We start from the raw sequence: 17,656 nt of genomic DNA, 5'->3' as shown, positions 1-17,656 counted from the left end.
ACTGTCTGTATCATTAAAAAAGAATCAGGTTATCGGTTAAAATTATCCTACTTGATTTGACATGGCATTCATTCATTTCTCATGTAAAACGACCAACTATACAGTTTGACTTCAAATAAGATGTCTTGTTTCTATTTTTTTGTATGACCACTGTTGGGTTTCTTTTTTTGGTCTTATTACTTGTATAATGTGTTTGTTTGTTTTTTTGTATGTTTGTTTGTTTCATTTGTTGTATTATTTCCTGTTTTGAGGGTTTGTTTTCATGTTTCTGTTTTAAAAAACTCAATAAATATGCATTGAAGAAGAAAACTGATGCTACCTAATGCAGCTCTACTGTCGTTGCAGCGAGCGGCCACCAGGTGTCGGTGTGGCGCATGCGCAGCCGCCACAGAGACACCAGCGAAGAAGAAGCTTCAGTTCCTGCTTGTCTGAAACAACAAGAGAAAAACAGCTTGGTGTTTTTTCTCAGCGGGTTTTCTCTTCTCAACAGAATCATGTTTAAGGGTCTGGGGACGTGGCTGGGCTTCGAGAACCAGGCCTACAGCAGGGAGGACTGCGCAGGCGCGGAGCTGCAGCAGGAAGAGAAGGTGGTGGAGGCTCAAAATGAAGTAAACAAACAACAATCAGCTGATCTGGAACAACAAACACCTGATCCGGACCAGAACACTCCTGGGGAGAGGGAGCAGCACTCACCTGGAGGGATGGACGGACCTGAGGACGGCAGAGGACTGGGGGGTGAGTGGGACAACATTACAGTGTCTGGATGGTGGTTGTTGTTGTTCAGTCTCCACATCTGTTTGTAACTGTTTCCGGGGCTGATGTGACCGAGAATGGTAGTCCAGACCTCCTAAACCCAGACCAAGATCAAAACACTAAACTGTAATTAAACACATACTCAGATTCACCAAAACATGAAATCAGATGCAAAATATGAATAGTTTAGAAAACTGTAACATGAACCAGAGGAAGAACTGATGATACCAGACTCTGTCACCTTGGTAACGGAGTCTCAATGATCCGAGACCGAGAGACCCCAGACAAAACCGAGACCAAAGACTGTCGAGACCAGAGACTGTCAGGGTTTGACACTTCCCCCCAGTTTGAGTTTCAGTTCTGTCCCTCCTGTGTCCCATCTGCCCTGATTGTCTGCAACTGTGTCTCGTCGTGTCTCGTTATCCCCTCAGTATATCTGGTCTTGTCATTCCTTTGTTCCCTGTTGGTCCGTACTGTTTCCACCTCCATGTCTCCTCGTAGTTTTTGTCCTTCACGTTCCTGGTTTTTTGTTGATCCTGCCACGCAGCGCTTTGTTTTTGCCTTTTTGTAAATAAACCTTTTTTGTTGTGAACTCCTGGCTCCTGCTCTCCTGCGTTTGGGTCCTTAACTAAACCGAATCATAAGAGAACAGACCGACCGGGAACAAAGGAATGACAAGACCAGATATACACAGGGGATAACGAGACACGACGAGACACAGGTGCAGACACAATCAGGGCAGATGGGACACAGGAGGGACAGAACTGAAACTCAAACTGGGGGGAAGTGTCAAACCCTGACAAAACCAAGACCAAAGACTGTCGAGACCAAAACAAGACCAAGACCACAGAAAAGTGTTCTCGAGACCGGTCTTGAGACCTACAAGTGTAACGTAACCATCATTCTCTCCCTCCTCCCGCTCCAAGGTTACATCTTCAGCTTCGCCTCCAGCGCCACCAAGAAGATCTCGGACTCGATGGTGGAAACGGCTCAGAGCATCAAGAAGACGGTGGAGGAGGGGAAGATCGACGGCATCATCGACAAGGCATGCTGCTCTTCTGGTTCTGCCACAGCGACGAGTGTTTCCCGCCTTCGGGGGCATTCCTCTGCTGGGTGGCTGTTGTCATGACGACAGATGTTGGGCTGAAACCCTCCAGGTTGTCACTGTGTCTGTGTCTGTTTGCAGACGTTCCTCGGAGACTTCCAGAAGGAGCAGGAGAAGTTTGTTCAGGAGAAGAAGTCGAAACGATCAGGTAAAATCAGAAATCACATGTTACACTCTTGTCAGGTGTTACGTCACCTCCTGCAAGGTGTTACTGGGTCTTCCCCGGGGTCTCCTCCCGGAGGGACATGCCTGGAACACCTCCCTAGGGAGGATCCATCCGATACAGATGCCCAAGCCACCTCAGCTGACTCCTCTCAACGTGAAGGAGCAGCGGCTCGACTCCGAGCTCCTCCCGGGTGACCGAACTCCTCACCCTATCTCTAAGGGAGCGTCCAGCCACCCTGCGGAGGAAACTCATCTCGGCCGCTTGTATCCGCGATCTTGTCCTTTCGGTCACTACCCAAAGTTCATGACCATAGGTGAGGGTAGGGGCGTAGATTAACCGGTAAATCGAGAGCTTCGCCTTTCGACTCAGCTCCCTCTTCACCACAACGGTCCGGTACATCGACCGCATAACTGCGGACGCTGCACCGATCCGTCTGTCAATCTCCCGCTCCATCGTTCCCTCACTCGTGAACAAGACCCCGAGATACTTGAACTTCTCCACCCGGAGAAGGAACTTTCCCGGTGGAGAACCATGGCCTCGGTCTTGGAGGTGCTGATTCTCATCTCTGCCGCGTCGCACTCGGCCGCAAACCGCCCCAGCACATGCTGGAGGTCCCGGTCTGATGAAGCCAACAGGACAACATCATCTGCAAAAAGCAGAGATGAAATCCTGAGGTTCCCAAACCGGATCCCCTCCGGCCCCTGGCTGCGCCTAGAAATCCTGTCCATAGAGATTATGAACAATCCCACCCTCCCCCCTAACAGAATGGTACAAGGAACACGGTCAAATGCCTTCTCCAGATCCACAAAGCACATGTAGACTGGTTGGGTAAATTCCCATGAACCCTCGAGCACCCTGCGGAGGGTATAGAGCTGGTCCAGTGTTCCACGACCGGGACGAAAACCGCATTGTACCTCTTGAAACCGTCCGACGATGTCCCCAGTCGAGGTCAACAGCTCCCCACCCGCATCATAAACGGTGCCGGCAGAGTACTGCTTCCCCCTTCTGAGGCGCCGAACGGTCCGCCAGAATTTCCTCGAGCCCGACCGGAAGTCTTCCTCCATGGCCTCATCGAACTCCTCCTAGAACGACAGTCCGGTACACCGACCACATAACTGTGGACGCTGCACCAATCCATCTGTCAATCTCCCGCTCCATCTTACCTTCACTCGTGAACAAAACCCCGAGATACTTGAACTCCTCACCCTGAGGCAGGACTTCTCCACCCACCTGCCATCGTCATAAGACATGTTTATCTTTCAAACTGAGGAGAATGTGGCGTTGATCAGAAGCGTCAGAGTCGTGGGACCTGGACAGACGATACAGTGACGTTATGAGCTCGTATCAGCTGGTGAACAGGCGGCTCCAGAGTCGGACCAAGGCATAAGCGAACTTAGCACCTACTTAGGGCCCCTTGACCACTAGGGGGCCCCCAAGAGTTAAAAAAATAAATAAATATATACAATTATTTTTACATAAATACACATATTGACAAGATACTGTTTATATAAGTTGAGTGAGTTTAATTATAGTTCTAGTTTTTGTAGTATTTTGTTGTTGCACATTGCTGTTGCAGTTTATTTAAAACCAAAAATAAAGTAGATCACGTGTTTACAGTAAATGGTTTATAAATGATCTATGTGATTGTTTTGTATATTTTAGTCGGCCTACACTTAGACGACACTCAGTATCACACTTAGTACTATATCAATTAAATATTAGGTGTAAATCAACTCCAGGCCGCTCTTGTAGCTGAATTTACTCCCATTTCAGATTAAAAACCATAGATGGTAAAAACCTGCCAGGCTGACAGTAGGATGATGGAAACAACACTGCTGCAACTGTGACCTTTGACCTTTGACCTGTTGCTTCTCTGTGTGGCCAGTAGGGGCAGTTGCTGACTTTGATCAATATTAATTGAAAGATTTTTCTACGAGTTTGTTAATCTGTTGTAGCAAGTAAGAACAAAAAGATACATCTTATATCTAGTTTTACAAGTGTATTTGTATGGAGTATCAGGGCCAGGCAGGAGAAATAATATTTTAGAGGAGAAGATTTTTTTTTATTGTGCACTTCGAGAAAAAAGTTTCAATGTTGAGAAAAAAGCCGAAATGTAGAGATTAATGTTGAAATACAATTTCAAGAATAAAGTGGAAATTTCGTGAATAAATTCGAAATTTCGCCTTTTTTCTCAACATTTCAACATTAATCCTGACATTTCGACTTTTTTCTCGACATTTCAACTTTTTTCTCGAAGTGCACAATAAAAAAAAATCTTCCTCCTCTAAAATACTATTTAAATTTTTTTCCTGCCTGGCCCTAATACTCTTCCGTAGCTTCCATGGTCTTAATCCCTGTGGATTACAATCTAACTACAAAAAAAAGTCCTTACATCTAGTTTTACAAGTGTATTTGTAATGACAGGGAAGAACATGAAATAAGTTTATAGTGGGTGTGTGAATGATCATAATCAGTATTATTGATTATTAAACGTGTGCATGTGTGTGCAGAAGCAGCGGTTCCTCCGTGGGTCGGATACAACGAGGAGGAAACCATCCAGCAGCAGATCCTGGCTCTGTCTGCCGTAAGCTGCTCCTTCTTCACCCCCCTAAAGCTGAGTCTGTCCCCGTCACTGCTGTCCCGTTTGAGACGTGTCCTCTGTCCCGCCACTGCAGGACAAGAGGAACTTCCTGCGTGACCCCCCGGCCGGAGTGCAGTTCCACTTCGACATGGAGACCATGTGTCCTCTGGCGGCCGTGATGCTGGAGGAGGATCAGCTGCTCAACCGCATGCGCTTCGACCTCGTTCCTAAGATGTGAGACGGTGTTTCTGTTCTACCATGTCCAAACATCAAACATTTACCAGCTTAAAAACTAATATAAGAACAGGATTTTCACAAGGCACAAAGAGGAAGGGCTTTAGCCTTTAGGGGCCTACAGATAAGATTATTGGATGAACGTTTATATTCATGTACAGACTGGGCAGCTATGTATGTGTGTATATATTTGATTTTATTTGATTTGATTTGAAGATTTATTTCGAACATGCATGTTAAAAAAAGAGTACAAAAAAGTAAACAAACGCCCAGCTTTTAGTTGTGTTACTATGTATGTATGTAATAATAGAAGTAATTATAATGCATAGTATTAAATTATCAGTACTTTACTATAATAAAATAGACAGCAATGATATAACAATATACTTGAATAACTATAGAAGAGTAGATATGCTATATATATATATTATATATATACTAGTTCATATATTTACCTTCAATTATATACATAAAAATGACTATAAATCTATATATTGACATATCTACATATAACTATAAATCAATATATATTAATAGAGGTATAGATATATAAATACTGTACGTATAATTTTAATCAATATATCTATATACATATGTACATATAACATATCTATATCCATAATATAAATCAATATATCTATATATATTAATACATGTACATATCTATATATATATATACAGTATATGTGTGTATGTAGATATATATAGATATAGAGCAGGTGGAGTTAATATAGAGATAGTATGGTGTAAATAAGTACATTTATATAAACATTTATATGGGCATGTGTGTATAAATATATAGAAATACTCAACTATGTGTATGTATGTATAAGTAAGTGTGTGAGTATAATTATAGTATAGTTATTTGTTATAAACACTTGTTAATAAATGATTAGTGGGGGTAGGATTAAATAAGTTTACACTTCTTCCTACTCCTTTTTGCACATGTAAATTAAGATATTAAGTGTTAAAGGATGAAGTTATTTGTATTTCTTTGGTTTTGTTTTCTTATCTTCTCATTTAATTGTTGTCTTTTTACATGTACAAAATCAATCCCTCCCTGTGGATCTGAGCGGTTCTGACGGTGTTGTGTGTTCAGGGTGAAGGAGGACGTGTTCTGGAGGAACTACTTCTACCGGGTTTCTCTCATCAAGCAGTCGGCCCAGCTGACGGCGCTGGCGGCCCAACAACAACAACAACAACAACAACACCAGCAGGACCAGGGCGACGCCGTGGACAACGTCTCACCCGAGGACGTCGTCCTGACCGGTACGTTGGGGTTAGAGGATCTACGGGAAACACGGCAAACAGGTACATGAAGGGGGTTAAAGCCTCGGCTGAAGGCCGCAGCGGGTCCTTAAAAAGTCTTAAAGGGGACCTATTATGACATGTAATACCTATTTTAAACAGGCCTTGAAGGTTTTAAAAACAAGCTTTTGATTGTTTTTGCTAAATAAATTAGAAATTCAGCCTCTAAACCATGTCTTTATCTTCCCATTCTCTAACCTCATTATCTATGCAGGAGTCTGAGTGGGCGGGGCTATGATAATGAGGCTCTGTGCTGATTGGCTGCCTGAATGACATGTAGCAGAGGGAGGGCACAAAGCCTCGCTCTGGCAGAAGAGCAGCGGCTGCGTACACTATTAAACCGTGTCATAACTGCATGCGATGCGAGCGTCAGCGACAAAATCAACTCCATTGCTTTATTTTCTATTGGACTGTCCTAACTGGCCGCAGCGACGCGGCGCCGTTTTGAGCTGAACATTTGTCGGACGCCCTGCTTCTATTTTCTTCCTGTCGCTCGCGTTGAAAGCCGGTTGAAAGCGCTGTTGGAAACAGTCACGGATGAGGAACGGCTGATCCAGTTAGTTGAAATGAGAAGTTATCTCTATGATTCCTCCTCATTTCACTACAAAAACCTCAATAAAGTGGCAGCTGCTCAGGGAGATGGACAGAGAGACGATGTCACGCAGTGCGACGCGATAGTCAGACGCTCTCATGCAGTTACACGGTTTTATAGTTGTGGGCGTGGTTTGCATTTTGGTTCCGTAAAGACGGGAGCAGAATCTGAACGGCTCGTAGATCCACATGACACTGGACGGCTCATCCGGGCGGCTGTACAGACACTGCAGAATTTGGTTGCTTTCCTCCTTCTCTGAGTTGGCAGACTGAGGGGAGACCACTTTATATATGATAAAGCAACAAAAAACCTGTTTTTCAGAATAGGTCCCCTTTAAATTACATTTTCCTAAAATAAAGCCTTTAAATGTCGTAATTTGTCTTAAATCTCCATCCAAGGGTCTTAATTCTTGAATCTTAATTTTAGAATTAATTTATCCAGTCGTCATTAAAAAGTTCTCTTACATTTTGAAAAGGGAAAAGAGAAATAAATGTGTTTACAGGTCGTTAGTCAGGGTTGCCAGGTTGGGCGGGTTTCAGCCCAATTGAGCTTCATTTGACTTTGGGCTGAAAAATCTAGGACTGGGCGGGTTGATAAAGTCTGGGCTGCTTTTCCTGGTTTTTACTAAATATTTAGGAGAAATTATGAACAAAAAAGTTTCCATTACGGCAGAGAAAAGTAGAAACGCACACAATAAACTCATTGATATTATATTTGCTTTAATCTACTCAATTTATTTGTAGTCTTTGTTTGGAGCCTGAACTTTTTTTGGCTTCATTTGCTTATGACTTAATAATAATAACAAAACATGAAAATGTTTTAAAAATATATTTAAAAACACAGCATATAAAAGATATATTTAGCTATAAGCTTTCTTAAAAAGGTGAGTTTTCACGGTTTTAACATAGAGACAGTATATGTATATGATTCGGGCTGGTTTTTCATTATTTCGGCTTTTACATCTTCAGGTTTTACATGGCGTTTGGGCTGGAATCTGTCAGATCTGGCAACCTCGACCTCAGCGCTGGATTTCTTAGTGACTCGTCTTTTTGGTCTTAAATTTAGTTTGAAGATGGGATTAAAAAGTCTTAAATTTACCTCGGTCAAACCTGTAGACGCCCTGATTAATAGTTGCAGCCAGAGGTTTACATTTTGATCAGAAGTCAAACTTTTCTTCTCTGCGATTGTAAAGTTGAGGAAGCTGTTAGGATTTCTGAGCCTTAATAAAAGCCAGATTACAGTTTGCAGATGCTCGTTGGGACAGAGATCTGTCGGATATTTGTTTTTAATTCCCAACAGGAAGTTATGTTGCAGACAAACATGAAACCGGAACTTGCTGAAAGATGTTTTGCATGTTCAGAGTTCACCGTGTTCATGGGAGAGTTTGTTGCCTGGCAACAGCTGTAGTGATGACATCACAGCAGCATCGGCTGGTAACGCCGGTGAACTCTGACCTCAGGGGTGGAAACAGCCGAGAATATCCTGGACAGTCCCAGAATTACACCGTCTCTTGTTAACATCCCCGCAGGAACCAGGCTGCTACAACTCTGACGTCTTAACAAATATTAAAGCGCCAGAATTTCCAGTGTGAAATTCTTCCTGGCAGGAAAACGTCTAAAACAACACAGATGCTTCAAAAATTATAGTTTCACCACCGCTTTCTCCACCTTTTCCAGTCCAGTCCATGTTTTATTGGTTCAAAAAGTTAGACTCGATTATTATACCTTTTTTAATTTGGAGTTATAAAACTGTTAAAAATCTCTAAAAAAAAAAACACCCATCAAAGCCAAAGAATAAGATAAGATAAGCAAGTTTATTTGCTATTGTACGTTATAGGTGCGGATGTTGATCCTTATCTGTGGAGCCGCTGCGGGGAAAGACACACAAACATGTCACTTTCAGCCTTATTTCTCTGTTGATTGTTTCCTACTTGAGGTTTCCACCCAGAAAACATCTAAGACTAAAACTTTAAGAAAAACAGGATGGGACCTATCAGTTTGGTTTTTTTTTACTTTTTCTTTGTTATGAAAATTCTGTCAACAATTAGTTTCAGGTTTTACATTTTCCAAAGCAATTATTCTCATATCAATGTCCTTATTGTCCAGTGGTGACGGTTGTGTCCTCTGTGCTCTAGAATCTGTCCATTTTTCCTAAAGTTGTGTCTCTTGTAATCGTAGTTTATACGTCATTTTTTACCGCGTACCAGTGGACGTCGCCCACCAGCAAACCTCCAGATTAGTAGCAACTTGTCTCAAAGGCCAGATAAAAAAAAAAATGATTCAAAGAAAACAGTCAATGCTGGATCTTATAAAGTCATAAAAGTCATTCTAGAAATGTTTCAGGTGATGTTATTAAGTGTTATCTGTTGCCATGGATACCAACCCAAACCCGGCGCTCGGTGGTGTGTGGTTGATTTGATTTGATTTATTTTGTACATGTAAAAGACAAAAATTAAAGAGGAGATAAGAAAACAAAACGAAACAAAGAATTTCATACTTTAACACTTAATATCTTAATATTTACATGTGCAAAAAGGAGTAGGAAGAAGTGTAAACTTATTTAATCGTACCCCCATTCACTAATCATTCTTAAACTATACTATAATTATACTCACACACTTACCTATACATACATACACATAGTTGAATATTTCTATATATTTGTACACACATGCCCTCATAAATATTGATATAAATATATGTATTTACACCACACTATCTCTATATTAACTCCATCTGCTATATATATATATATATATATATATATGTGTGTGTGTGTGAATATGTATGTAAGTAGATATAGATATACACATGCATACATACACATATAATAATAATTAGCTGCCCATTTCTGTACATAAATATAAACAAATCTACCCATTCACCCGCTAAAGCCCTTCCTCTGTGTACTTTGTGAAAATCATGTTTTTATATTTGTTTTTAAACTGGTTAACGTTGTCTCGTGATCTGAGGACTAACTTGTCTTATTTCTTTGCAGATATCAGACCAAAGACGCCCCCGGTGTCCATCGCTGACAAGCAGAAGGTGAGAACAGGCAGGTTTCCACCTGTCAATCATCCAGGGGTTCAAACATCTGTCTCTAGGTGCTACGGAGCAGCAGCAGCAGCTGCGCTAACTGGCCAGTAGGGGGCGCCAGGGCGCCGCTCCCATCACATTAGAAAAAGGAGAATGAAAAATAAAATAAAAAACATGCCGTAAGATGCATATAATGATTAAAAGAAGGTGTTATTTCAGCCTCTGGGTGACTGTCAACAGTAATTAAATGCTGTTTAAATATTTATTTGGTTCCAAAATGTTTTTTATTTTATTTTATTTACTTCTGGAAGTAAAGGGCGCCGGTCAAACAGAATCCAGTGTAAACTCTCCAACATTTGATAAACACGTGACCTGAGGATCTTTTGAATGGTTTAATTAGATTGGTCAAGAAATGCAGTCGTGTCCCAGAAACTCAGTAATCAGCAATAAACTACGCTAAAAATGAAATCTCCTTAGTTCAGTGTCTAAAACACATAAATATTCTGATTACATCTGTCAATTTATCCCCTCGTACTTGTCAATATGATTTTCCTTCCTTATTTGTTATTTAAATACAAATTTTTCATTTATTTATTTATTTTTATATTCATTTAATTATTTTCTTTCTTTCCCTTTATGCAATCTCAATTTAATAGGAGGTGTAATTGTTCTCTCAATTGGATGTACTTATGTTTACATCTGAGTTTGTCATTGTTCTTGTTAAATAAAGTAATTAAAAAACAAACAAAAAAAGTTATCAGCAACGAATCAGCGATCAGCATCGTGACTCGTATGTTGTTTTAATCTAATGTGATTAATGGACAATTCATCCCCGCCCTTTTTAGAAAATCAAACTAAACGACACAAACCAGAGTTTGTTTTAAATAGATTAAATAACACTTGCTTTTGAAATAATATTTGTTGATCAAATATGTGAGAGAAAGGAATGTTATCTTTTCAAATACGGTAATATAAATTCCAGACAGAACAATGGAAATGTTCATGTTTTTCTTCTCTGTAATGTGTAAAATAAACTGAACCCAAACCAGGAAGAAAAAAAACAATAAAAAATACCAGTGGACTTGTTGAAACGTTAAACCCCGACTTTATGTCCAGTTTTCTTTTCCACTGCAGCAGAACTGAACTGCTTCACTAAAACTTAGGACCAATAAGCCATTATTGTTGGATGGTTACATTTTTCTAAATTAAAAGACCAAAATATTATTTTCTACCTTTCTTTTTTCCCCGTTGTACCAAGCTGGAACCTAACCGTGTTTGTTTAGTTTAGTTTAGTTTATTCGTCCTTTCAATTTCCACAACACAAATAAGCCAAAGTACACGTGTAAGTCGCCAGTCGTTTTTATACAAAACTATTACATATATCATTACATATATCATTTAAATACAGTATGAAGAGTTGGGGGCCCAGGATAGATCCCTGTGGAACCCCGCAGGTTTCCCTCAGCAAGTCAGAGTTGACATTGTTGAGTTGTACATATTGTTGTCTATTTTCAAGATAGCTGCAGAGCCAGGAATGTGCTATACCTCTTATGACATATCTTTCAAGTTTATTCATCAGTAGTTTGTGATTTATTGTATCAAAAGCCTTTTTTAGGTCTATGACCCCAACCGTGTAATCCTTGTTGTCTATTGCTGTTGATATTTGTTCTGTTAGCTCCATCACTGCCATTGCTGTTGATCTATTAGATCTAAATCCATATTGGCAGTTACTTAATATGTTAGATTTTTCAATCTAATCGTATTACAAAGAGTTTTTCCAATATTTTAGAAAACTGTGATAATAGAAAGATTGGTCTGTAATTGGAAAACAGGTGCTTATCTCCATCTTTGTATATTTGGGATGACCTTTGCTATTTTCATTGAGTTATTCTCTAATATTCTTTACTAGCGCCATATCAATATCAGTTGAGTCAGTAGACTTTTTATTCATGAATTTACGAACATTAACAAGTTCGCTTATTTCAATCTTTTTCAGAAAAATTGTATTTTCATTTGTGTTAATGATGTCCTCCTGTACAGTAGAGGAGATGGAGTAGATGCAGTAGAGGCTCTACTCCATCTTTATTGGTAGGATTGTCTATTTGCTTTGACAGTGATGCCAAGTTCAATTGCGCCTCCCAAAACTTGTGGGCCAAACCAGCAGGAAGTGAAGCAGCTCTGAGTCTGTTTGCTCCAAAAGCTCCAAATGTGAAGCTTTAATCTCTGATGAGACTCTAAAACGTTTGATCCATCTTTTATCTGGAGGTTTTCCCTCTTTCCTGAGGAATAAAGCTGGTTGTTTTCCTGGGATGTTCCTTTTAAAAGAGTTTTAAAAGAGTTTTAAAGGAGTTTTAAAGGAGTTTTAAAGGAGTTTTAAAGGAGTTTAAAATAGTTTTAAAGGAGTTTAAAATAGTTTAAAAGAGTTTAAAGAGTTTTAAAGGAGTTTTTTGTCCTGAGATGTTCCTCTGAGACAGATATTAGACTCTTCTCCCCGTGTGACCCCCAGTCCCCCCCTGAGGACGAGGAGGACATGTCCACGAGTCCCGGCGTCTCCGAGTTCGTGAGCGACGCCTTCGACCCGACCGGCATCAACCAGGAGGACCTGAGGAAGGAGATGGAGCAGCTGGTGCTGGACCAGAAGGGCGGCGGCCCCCCCGAGTCCCCCCCCGACGGTGAGTCTCCTTCACTTCTCTTCTGCTTTTAATACCATCCAACCCCATATTTTAATAGAAAGACTTTTAGACCAATTTAATCTGGGCAAAAACCTTGTGGGCTGAACTTTTTAGCTGATAAGACACAAGAGTGCGGGTCAACGGGGTCAACGGGGTCAACGGGGTCAACGGTGACGTCTGACCAGATCTGAATCCCCGCTGGATCCCCTCAAAGCTGTCCTTCCCCCTCTTTAGTTTTGGATTCTCTACACTAATACGTGCCAGAGCAGCAGGGAGGACAGATTCAACTTTAAATATGCAGATGACGGGGCACGGTGGGGCAGCTGGTAGTGCAGCCGTCTCACAGCAAGAAGGTCCTGGGTTTGATTCCCGCCGGGGGACGCTGTGGGCGCTGAAGTGCGTGTTAGTTCCCCCATGACTTCAGTGCCCACACCATGGGTGGGGTTGGAGAAAGGATCTTTCTGTGTGGAGTTTGCATGTTCTCCCCGTGTTCCCTTGGGTAGCTAATGGGAGCTTCCCTCACAAAAACATGCACACAGTCCTGGGCTATACTGCCCCCTCTGGCCAACCGATGAGATGGGGTGGGGAGGATCCGGCTGGAATAACGTGATCCTTCCACGCGCTACGTCCGGCCGGAGAATCCCCACCCTGTCTGGTGAAAAGATGCGGCCTGCTCACTCCTCAGGTTAAGGAGGAGACCTGAGCTCAGTGTAGGGCCCTCCTGGGGTTGGTAGAGGATGGCAATGCCCAGGACTGTCAGGTAGGAGCACTGAGTGATAAAATGGGTAAAAGATTAGACAGGCCTTGGTCTAATCGTCCTTCCTTCAAAGAAATATCTCAAAAACAAGTTTTAAAGAGTTTAAAGAGTTTTAAAAGAGTTTAAAGGACTTTTAAAGGTGTTTAAAGAGTTTTAAAGAGTTTAAAAAGAATTTAAAGGACTTTTAAAGGTGTTTAAAGAGTTTTAAAGAGTTTAAAGAGAGTTTAAAACTGCGTTTATAAACATGTTTTAGCGTGCATGCATATACAGCCACTGCATTACTAAACTTTCCAAGCTATAGGGACTGCTGTGGTGTTTGGGCAGATATCTAAGATTGGAACACTAAAAGGCCAATGTCGCTTGGCTCTAAACACAGTGTTCAGTGTCCTATTGGCAGGACATCCTGTGTACCAATATTATAAGGAATTGACCTCATTAATATTCTGAAATGCATCTGTCATTTGTCTTTGTTTGACTGATTCTACATACAATCTCCCCTGCAGTTTTAGTAAAAAAAAAAAAAAAAAAAAAAAAAGTTTAAAGGACTTTTAAAGAGTTTTAAAGAAGTTTAAAAGAGTTTAAAAAGAGTTTTAAAGAGTTTAAAGAGTCCTGTGTTACCCCCCTAATTGGTCCCTGTGTTCTGATTGATTAGTTCCTGTGTTTGTGTCCCCCCCCCCCTAAAGACGAGTCTGCTGACTGGGAGAAGGAGCTGCAGCAGGAGCTGCAGGAGTACGAGGTGGTGACGGAGTCGGACCACAAGGACGAGCAGTGGGACCAGGAGATCGAGAAGATGCTGCAGGACGAGAGCTAGGGGGGTTTTCTGAGAGGGGGCTTGTCGCCACGGCAACGGCCTCGTCGTCACGGCAACGGCCCTGTGACGTCAGCAGCACCGGAGATGATGAAGGAGGAGAAAACGGTCCAGGCTCCACACACTAGTGATTACTACTTTCCTAATTAGTAACTTTCCTTCCAGCCTCTGTGTTTTGATGGGAGCGGCTTCTCGAGGGGAGGGGGGGCAGCAGATACTGGGGGGGGATCTGGTCTCATCTGGTCTCGGTTCCAGTTGTTCCAGCTGCTTGTACAGTCTTGTCTTCACCAGACAGTAAATCCAGTTCTATGTAAATAAAGATTGTCTAAACACGTCGCTGTAACTCCAACTCCTCCTTCACCGTCAGCCGGAATATTCTGCATTTCTCTGCTTTGTTTGTTTGACATGCACACAACACACAAATGAACACTTAATACATAACAGACACACATTATACATGACAAACAAAACAATAATAGACACAACTCCCTTAGTCACAAACAACACAGAGGATAAAACTAAATCACCATCATTCTCAGACATAAATACATAGAAATTAAATCAAATAAAACACCTTCATAAACAAAACCTGCCTGAAATGACCTTATCTTAGAATTCTTGATCACTTTTCACCTTTATTGTGAAAGGGTTTACACTTCCTGTAATTCTATTCAAACTTCATTCTGTTCCTTCTAAATGTCAAATCATAATTCATTATATTTTAAAAGATATTGTTTCAGCTGAATCTTAAAACCAATCTTTGCTACATGAGAAAAATGAACTGTATAGAGTTCCAGCCAACCATGGCTCTGGAAAATGTACTTTAGTTAAGCTTTATTTACTTAACTTTCTTTAACAAATAACCTCTTTATGCAGCTTATAAGTTATACGTTGTGTTTTTGTCTGATTTTAATTGAAAGACCCGGAACGTCGTCTTGTTTCCAGCTCGTCTTCCAGCTCAGATAAGACAGGAAGTAGAGGAAGTAAATGTTTGCTAGTTCAGTAATTTCCTCTCTGATGTGGATCCAGAAACTTCCCGTCATCAGGAGGACGAGCCGTCTGTTCTTCACTTCTTCAGGGGGGGGTTTAGACTTTATTGATCCCTTCGGGAGGTTCCCTCCATCTCACTCAGCACTGTCGTATACAAGAACCAAGAAAGGAGAAATAAAACCCCCCAAAAAACAAACACAAAGAAAAATAGAAAAAAAGATAAATAGAATTATATGAATAGAAAAGAATTTTTTTTAAAAATGGAAAAAAATATATGTGTGTGCATGTACCGGAAACATGTATAATATAACATATATAATAATATACATATATACTTATATATAGAATATGTATGTAAGGCAAGGCAAGTTTATTTGTAGAGCACAATTCAACACAATGTCATTCAAAGTGCTTTACATCAACATTAACAGCGCCAAATCACAATTAAACATTAAATAAAAAAATAACATGAAATAAAATGGTAAGAAAAGAGGTAAAATAATAAAAAGCACAAGTTGTTAAAAAGTAAGGGCAGTAGAGTACAGCAGGTACATCTCATTCTTACAATGGCAAGAATTACGTTTCTATACGGTCAAAACGTACAAAGACTGGGTCAAATACAGTATAGTATATAGTATAATACACTATTACAGTATACATTACATACAAAATATATATGTATGTATATATATATATGATATATACAATATATAACAATTAAATATATAAGTAATACAAAAGCCAAAAAGACAGATCGTATGATAGCAAAGTAAAAATTGCAATATATAATTTACTCAGAATGCTATAGTTATATAATAGTAGTATAATATAATATGATTCATGTTTTCTGTACACCAGAATATCTGTTATGAAAATATTACACAAAGTTATTATTGCATAAAGTTATTATTGCACAGTCCGGTTTGTTGTTGGTCAGACTGTAGTCGTCATCAAGTCCCTTCAGGAAAACGTGAGGGAAAATAAAAGAACAGAAATTAATCTCCTTTAAAGGTTTAGCTCCTCCCCTTCTATCTTTCTTTGATTGGTATCATCTGTGTTTTTCATAGAGGATATTTGTATATTATTTTAGAGTCCTAGATGATGTTAAAAGTTAGAAGAAGTGCATCTTACTGGTCTTTCCTCGTTCTGACGCCCGTCGTTGGTCACCTGCGGTTAAGAAACCAGTTTCAGTGTCCAGGAGGTTTATGGGTCACATGGTTCCAGCGGAAGGACCGAAACGGGCCTGAAACGGGTCAGCAGGTCACGATAAGGGCCAATCCCAATACACCCCCTTCTTTCTACCACTACCCCTAAAAAAGAAGCCAGAGATTTTAGGGCACTTGAAATCTTCCCAGGGCCCTGTCCCAATACTCCCCCTACTCCTACTTTTCAACACCACCCCTAAATTTTGCGTGCTACGTCACTGTGTGGTTTACGTTCGGGTACGTAAGCGACTGCGTAGTTACGTTTGCACATACGTCACACCATATCAGGAAGTTTTAATTTCCGCTGTAGCGCTGTTAATATGCCATTTTATTAAGTTTTAATATTTTTTCAGGCGTAAAAGTAACCGTTAAGATCCCCAACCTGGGCTCAGTTTATCCAAATAACGCCTGTTTGATCCGATGTTTTCGGAGAAGCAGCAGCCTGGAGCAGCAGCAGCTCACGGCCGACCCAACCTGTGCCGTCGTCCGGGGGGAGAAACCTGCAGCTCTGTGGAGAATTACCGCTGGCTGAAATAAATCATTTAGGAAAATAAATGTTGGTTTAATAGATGAAATCTAACAGTTGTAGCCTGTTAAGAAATTTGCTCAGAAAATTTCTGGATGATGATGCCTGCCGGCTCGGGAGCTGATTTATGGTTCCGCGTTAAATCGACGCAGAGCCTACGGCGTAGGGTACAGCGTACGGCGCGCGTCGCCGCGTAACCTACGCCGTAGGCTCTGCGTTGGTGTAACGCGGAACCATAAATCAGCCTTTATTTTGGCGAGATTTGAAAAAGACTTTGCAACAACGGGCAAGCGAGTGATTATATACATTCACTGAGTGAATATTATGAAAGTAAAATATATATTTCTCACTAGAAATGTAATCAAAGCGCATTTTTATGCAGAAACTAACTCAAAATATTGATTTTTTTCACTAAAAAATAAGAATTGTCCGCCATGTTTTTTTTTTGATTCAGTCTGCAAATGACAAGGAAAAGCATTCTGGGAAATGTTTCTGGCCCAGATTCATACACACTACCCCTCGTTTTCAGCACTCCCCCTAGATGAAAAGAGGAATTGGGACACCACTACCCTCACGGGAACGCGGAAAATTTAGGGGTAGTGATGAAAAGTAGGGGTAGTGGGAGTATTGGGATAGGGCCTAAAACATCTCAGGAAGGAGAAGCTGAAGGAGAAGCTGCAGGAGAAGCTGCAGGAGGTCAGGTAAAGCTTCCTGCAGCCACCAGGTGGTGCCAGCAGGGCTCTGCCAGGCCTCATGGGTTTGGTTCATTTTTAAGGAGGTTGAACTTGTAAAACCTTGTTTTCGGGTGTAACAGAAGAAAGAAAAGAGGAAACAATAAGTGTGAGAAGTTTTTAAACCAAACTAACAGCTGTTTGCTTCTGAGTTCACGAGGACACGTCTACGTCATGGAGCTCCTTCGCTTGG

The 17,656-nt window shown here is 40.9% G+C and overlaps 1 protein-coding gene across 1 annotated transcript; it reads left to right on the top strand.

Moving 5' to 3' along the window:
• Nucleotides 1-394: 394 nt before the first annotated feature.
• Nucleotides 395-14,318, top strand: syap1 (synapse associated protein 1). Its single transcript, XM_061711443.1, has 9 exons — nucleotides 395-735; nucleotides 1,680-1,798; nucleotides 1,940-2,006; nucleotides 4,535-4,608; nucleotides 4,700-4,839; nucleotides 5,939-6,108; nucleotides 9,737-9,783; nucleotides 12,281-12,446; nucleotides 13,887-14,318. The coding sequence occupies exons 1-9, from the start codon at nucleotides 495-497 to the stop codon at nucleotides 14,012-14,014; spliced, it is 1,152 nt and encodes a 383-aa protein (XP_061567427.1). The 5' UTR covers nucleotides 395-494; the 3' UTR covers nucleotides 14,015-14,318.
• The last annotated feature ends 3,338 nt before the right edge of the window (nucleotides 14,319-17,656 follow it).

Source organism: Cololabis saira, chromosome 2, assembly GCF_033807715.1.
Source record: "Cololabis saira isolate AMF1-May2022 chromosome 2, fColSai1.1, whole genome shotgun sequence".
Lineage (NCBI taxonomy): Eukaryota > Metazoa > Chordata > Actinopteri > Beloniformes > Belonidae > Cololabis > Cololabis saira.
Note: the sequence above shows the minus strand (reverse complement) of the source record. Positions and strands in the feature narration are given on the sequence as shown.

Bases quoted from the DNA above. Each gene is read 5' to 3' on its own strand.
- syap1 (XM_061711443.1), top strand. From the start codon at position 495: ATGTTTAAGGGTCTGGGGACGTGGCTGGGCTTCGAGAACCAGGCCTAC. The intron at 2,007-4,534 runs GTAAAATCAGAA...ATGTGTGTGCAG, and splicing joins GAAGAAGTCGAAACGATCAG to AAGCAGCGGTTCCTCCGTGG. The intron at 4,609-4,699 runs GTAAGCTGCTCC...CCGCCACTGCAG, and splicing joins AGATCCTGGCTCTGTCTGCC to GACAAGAGGAACTTCCTGCG.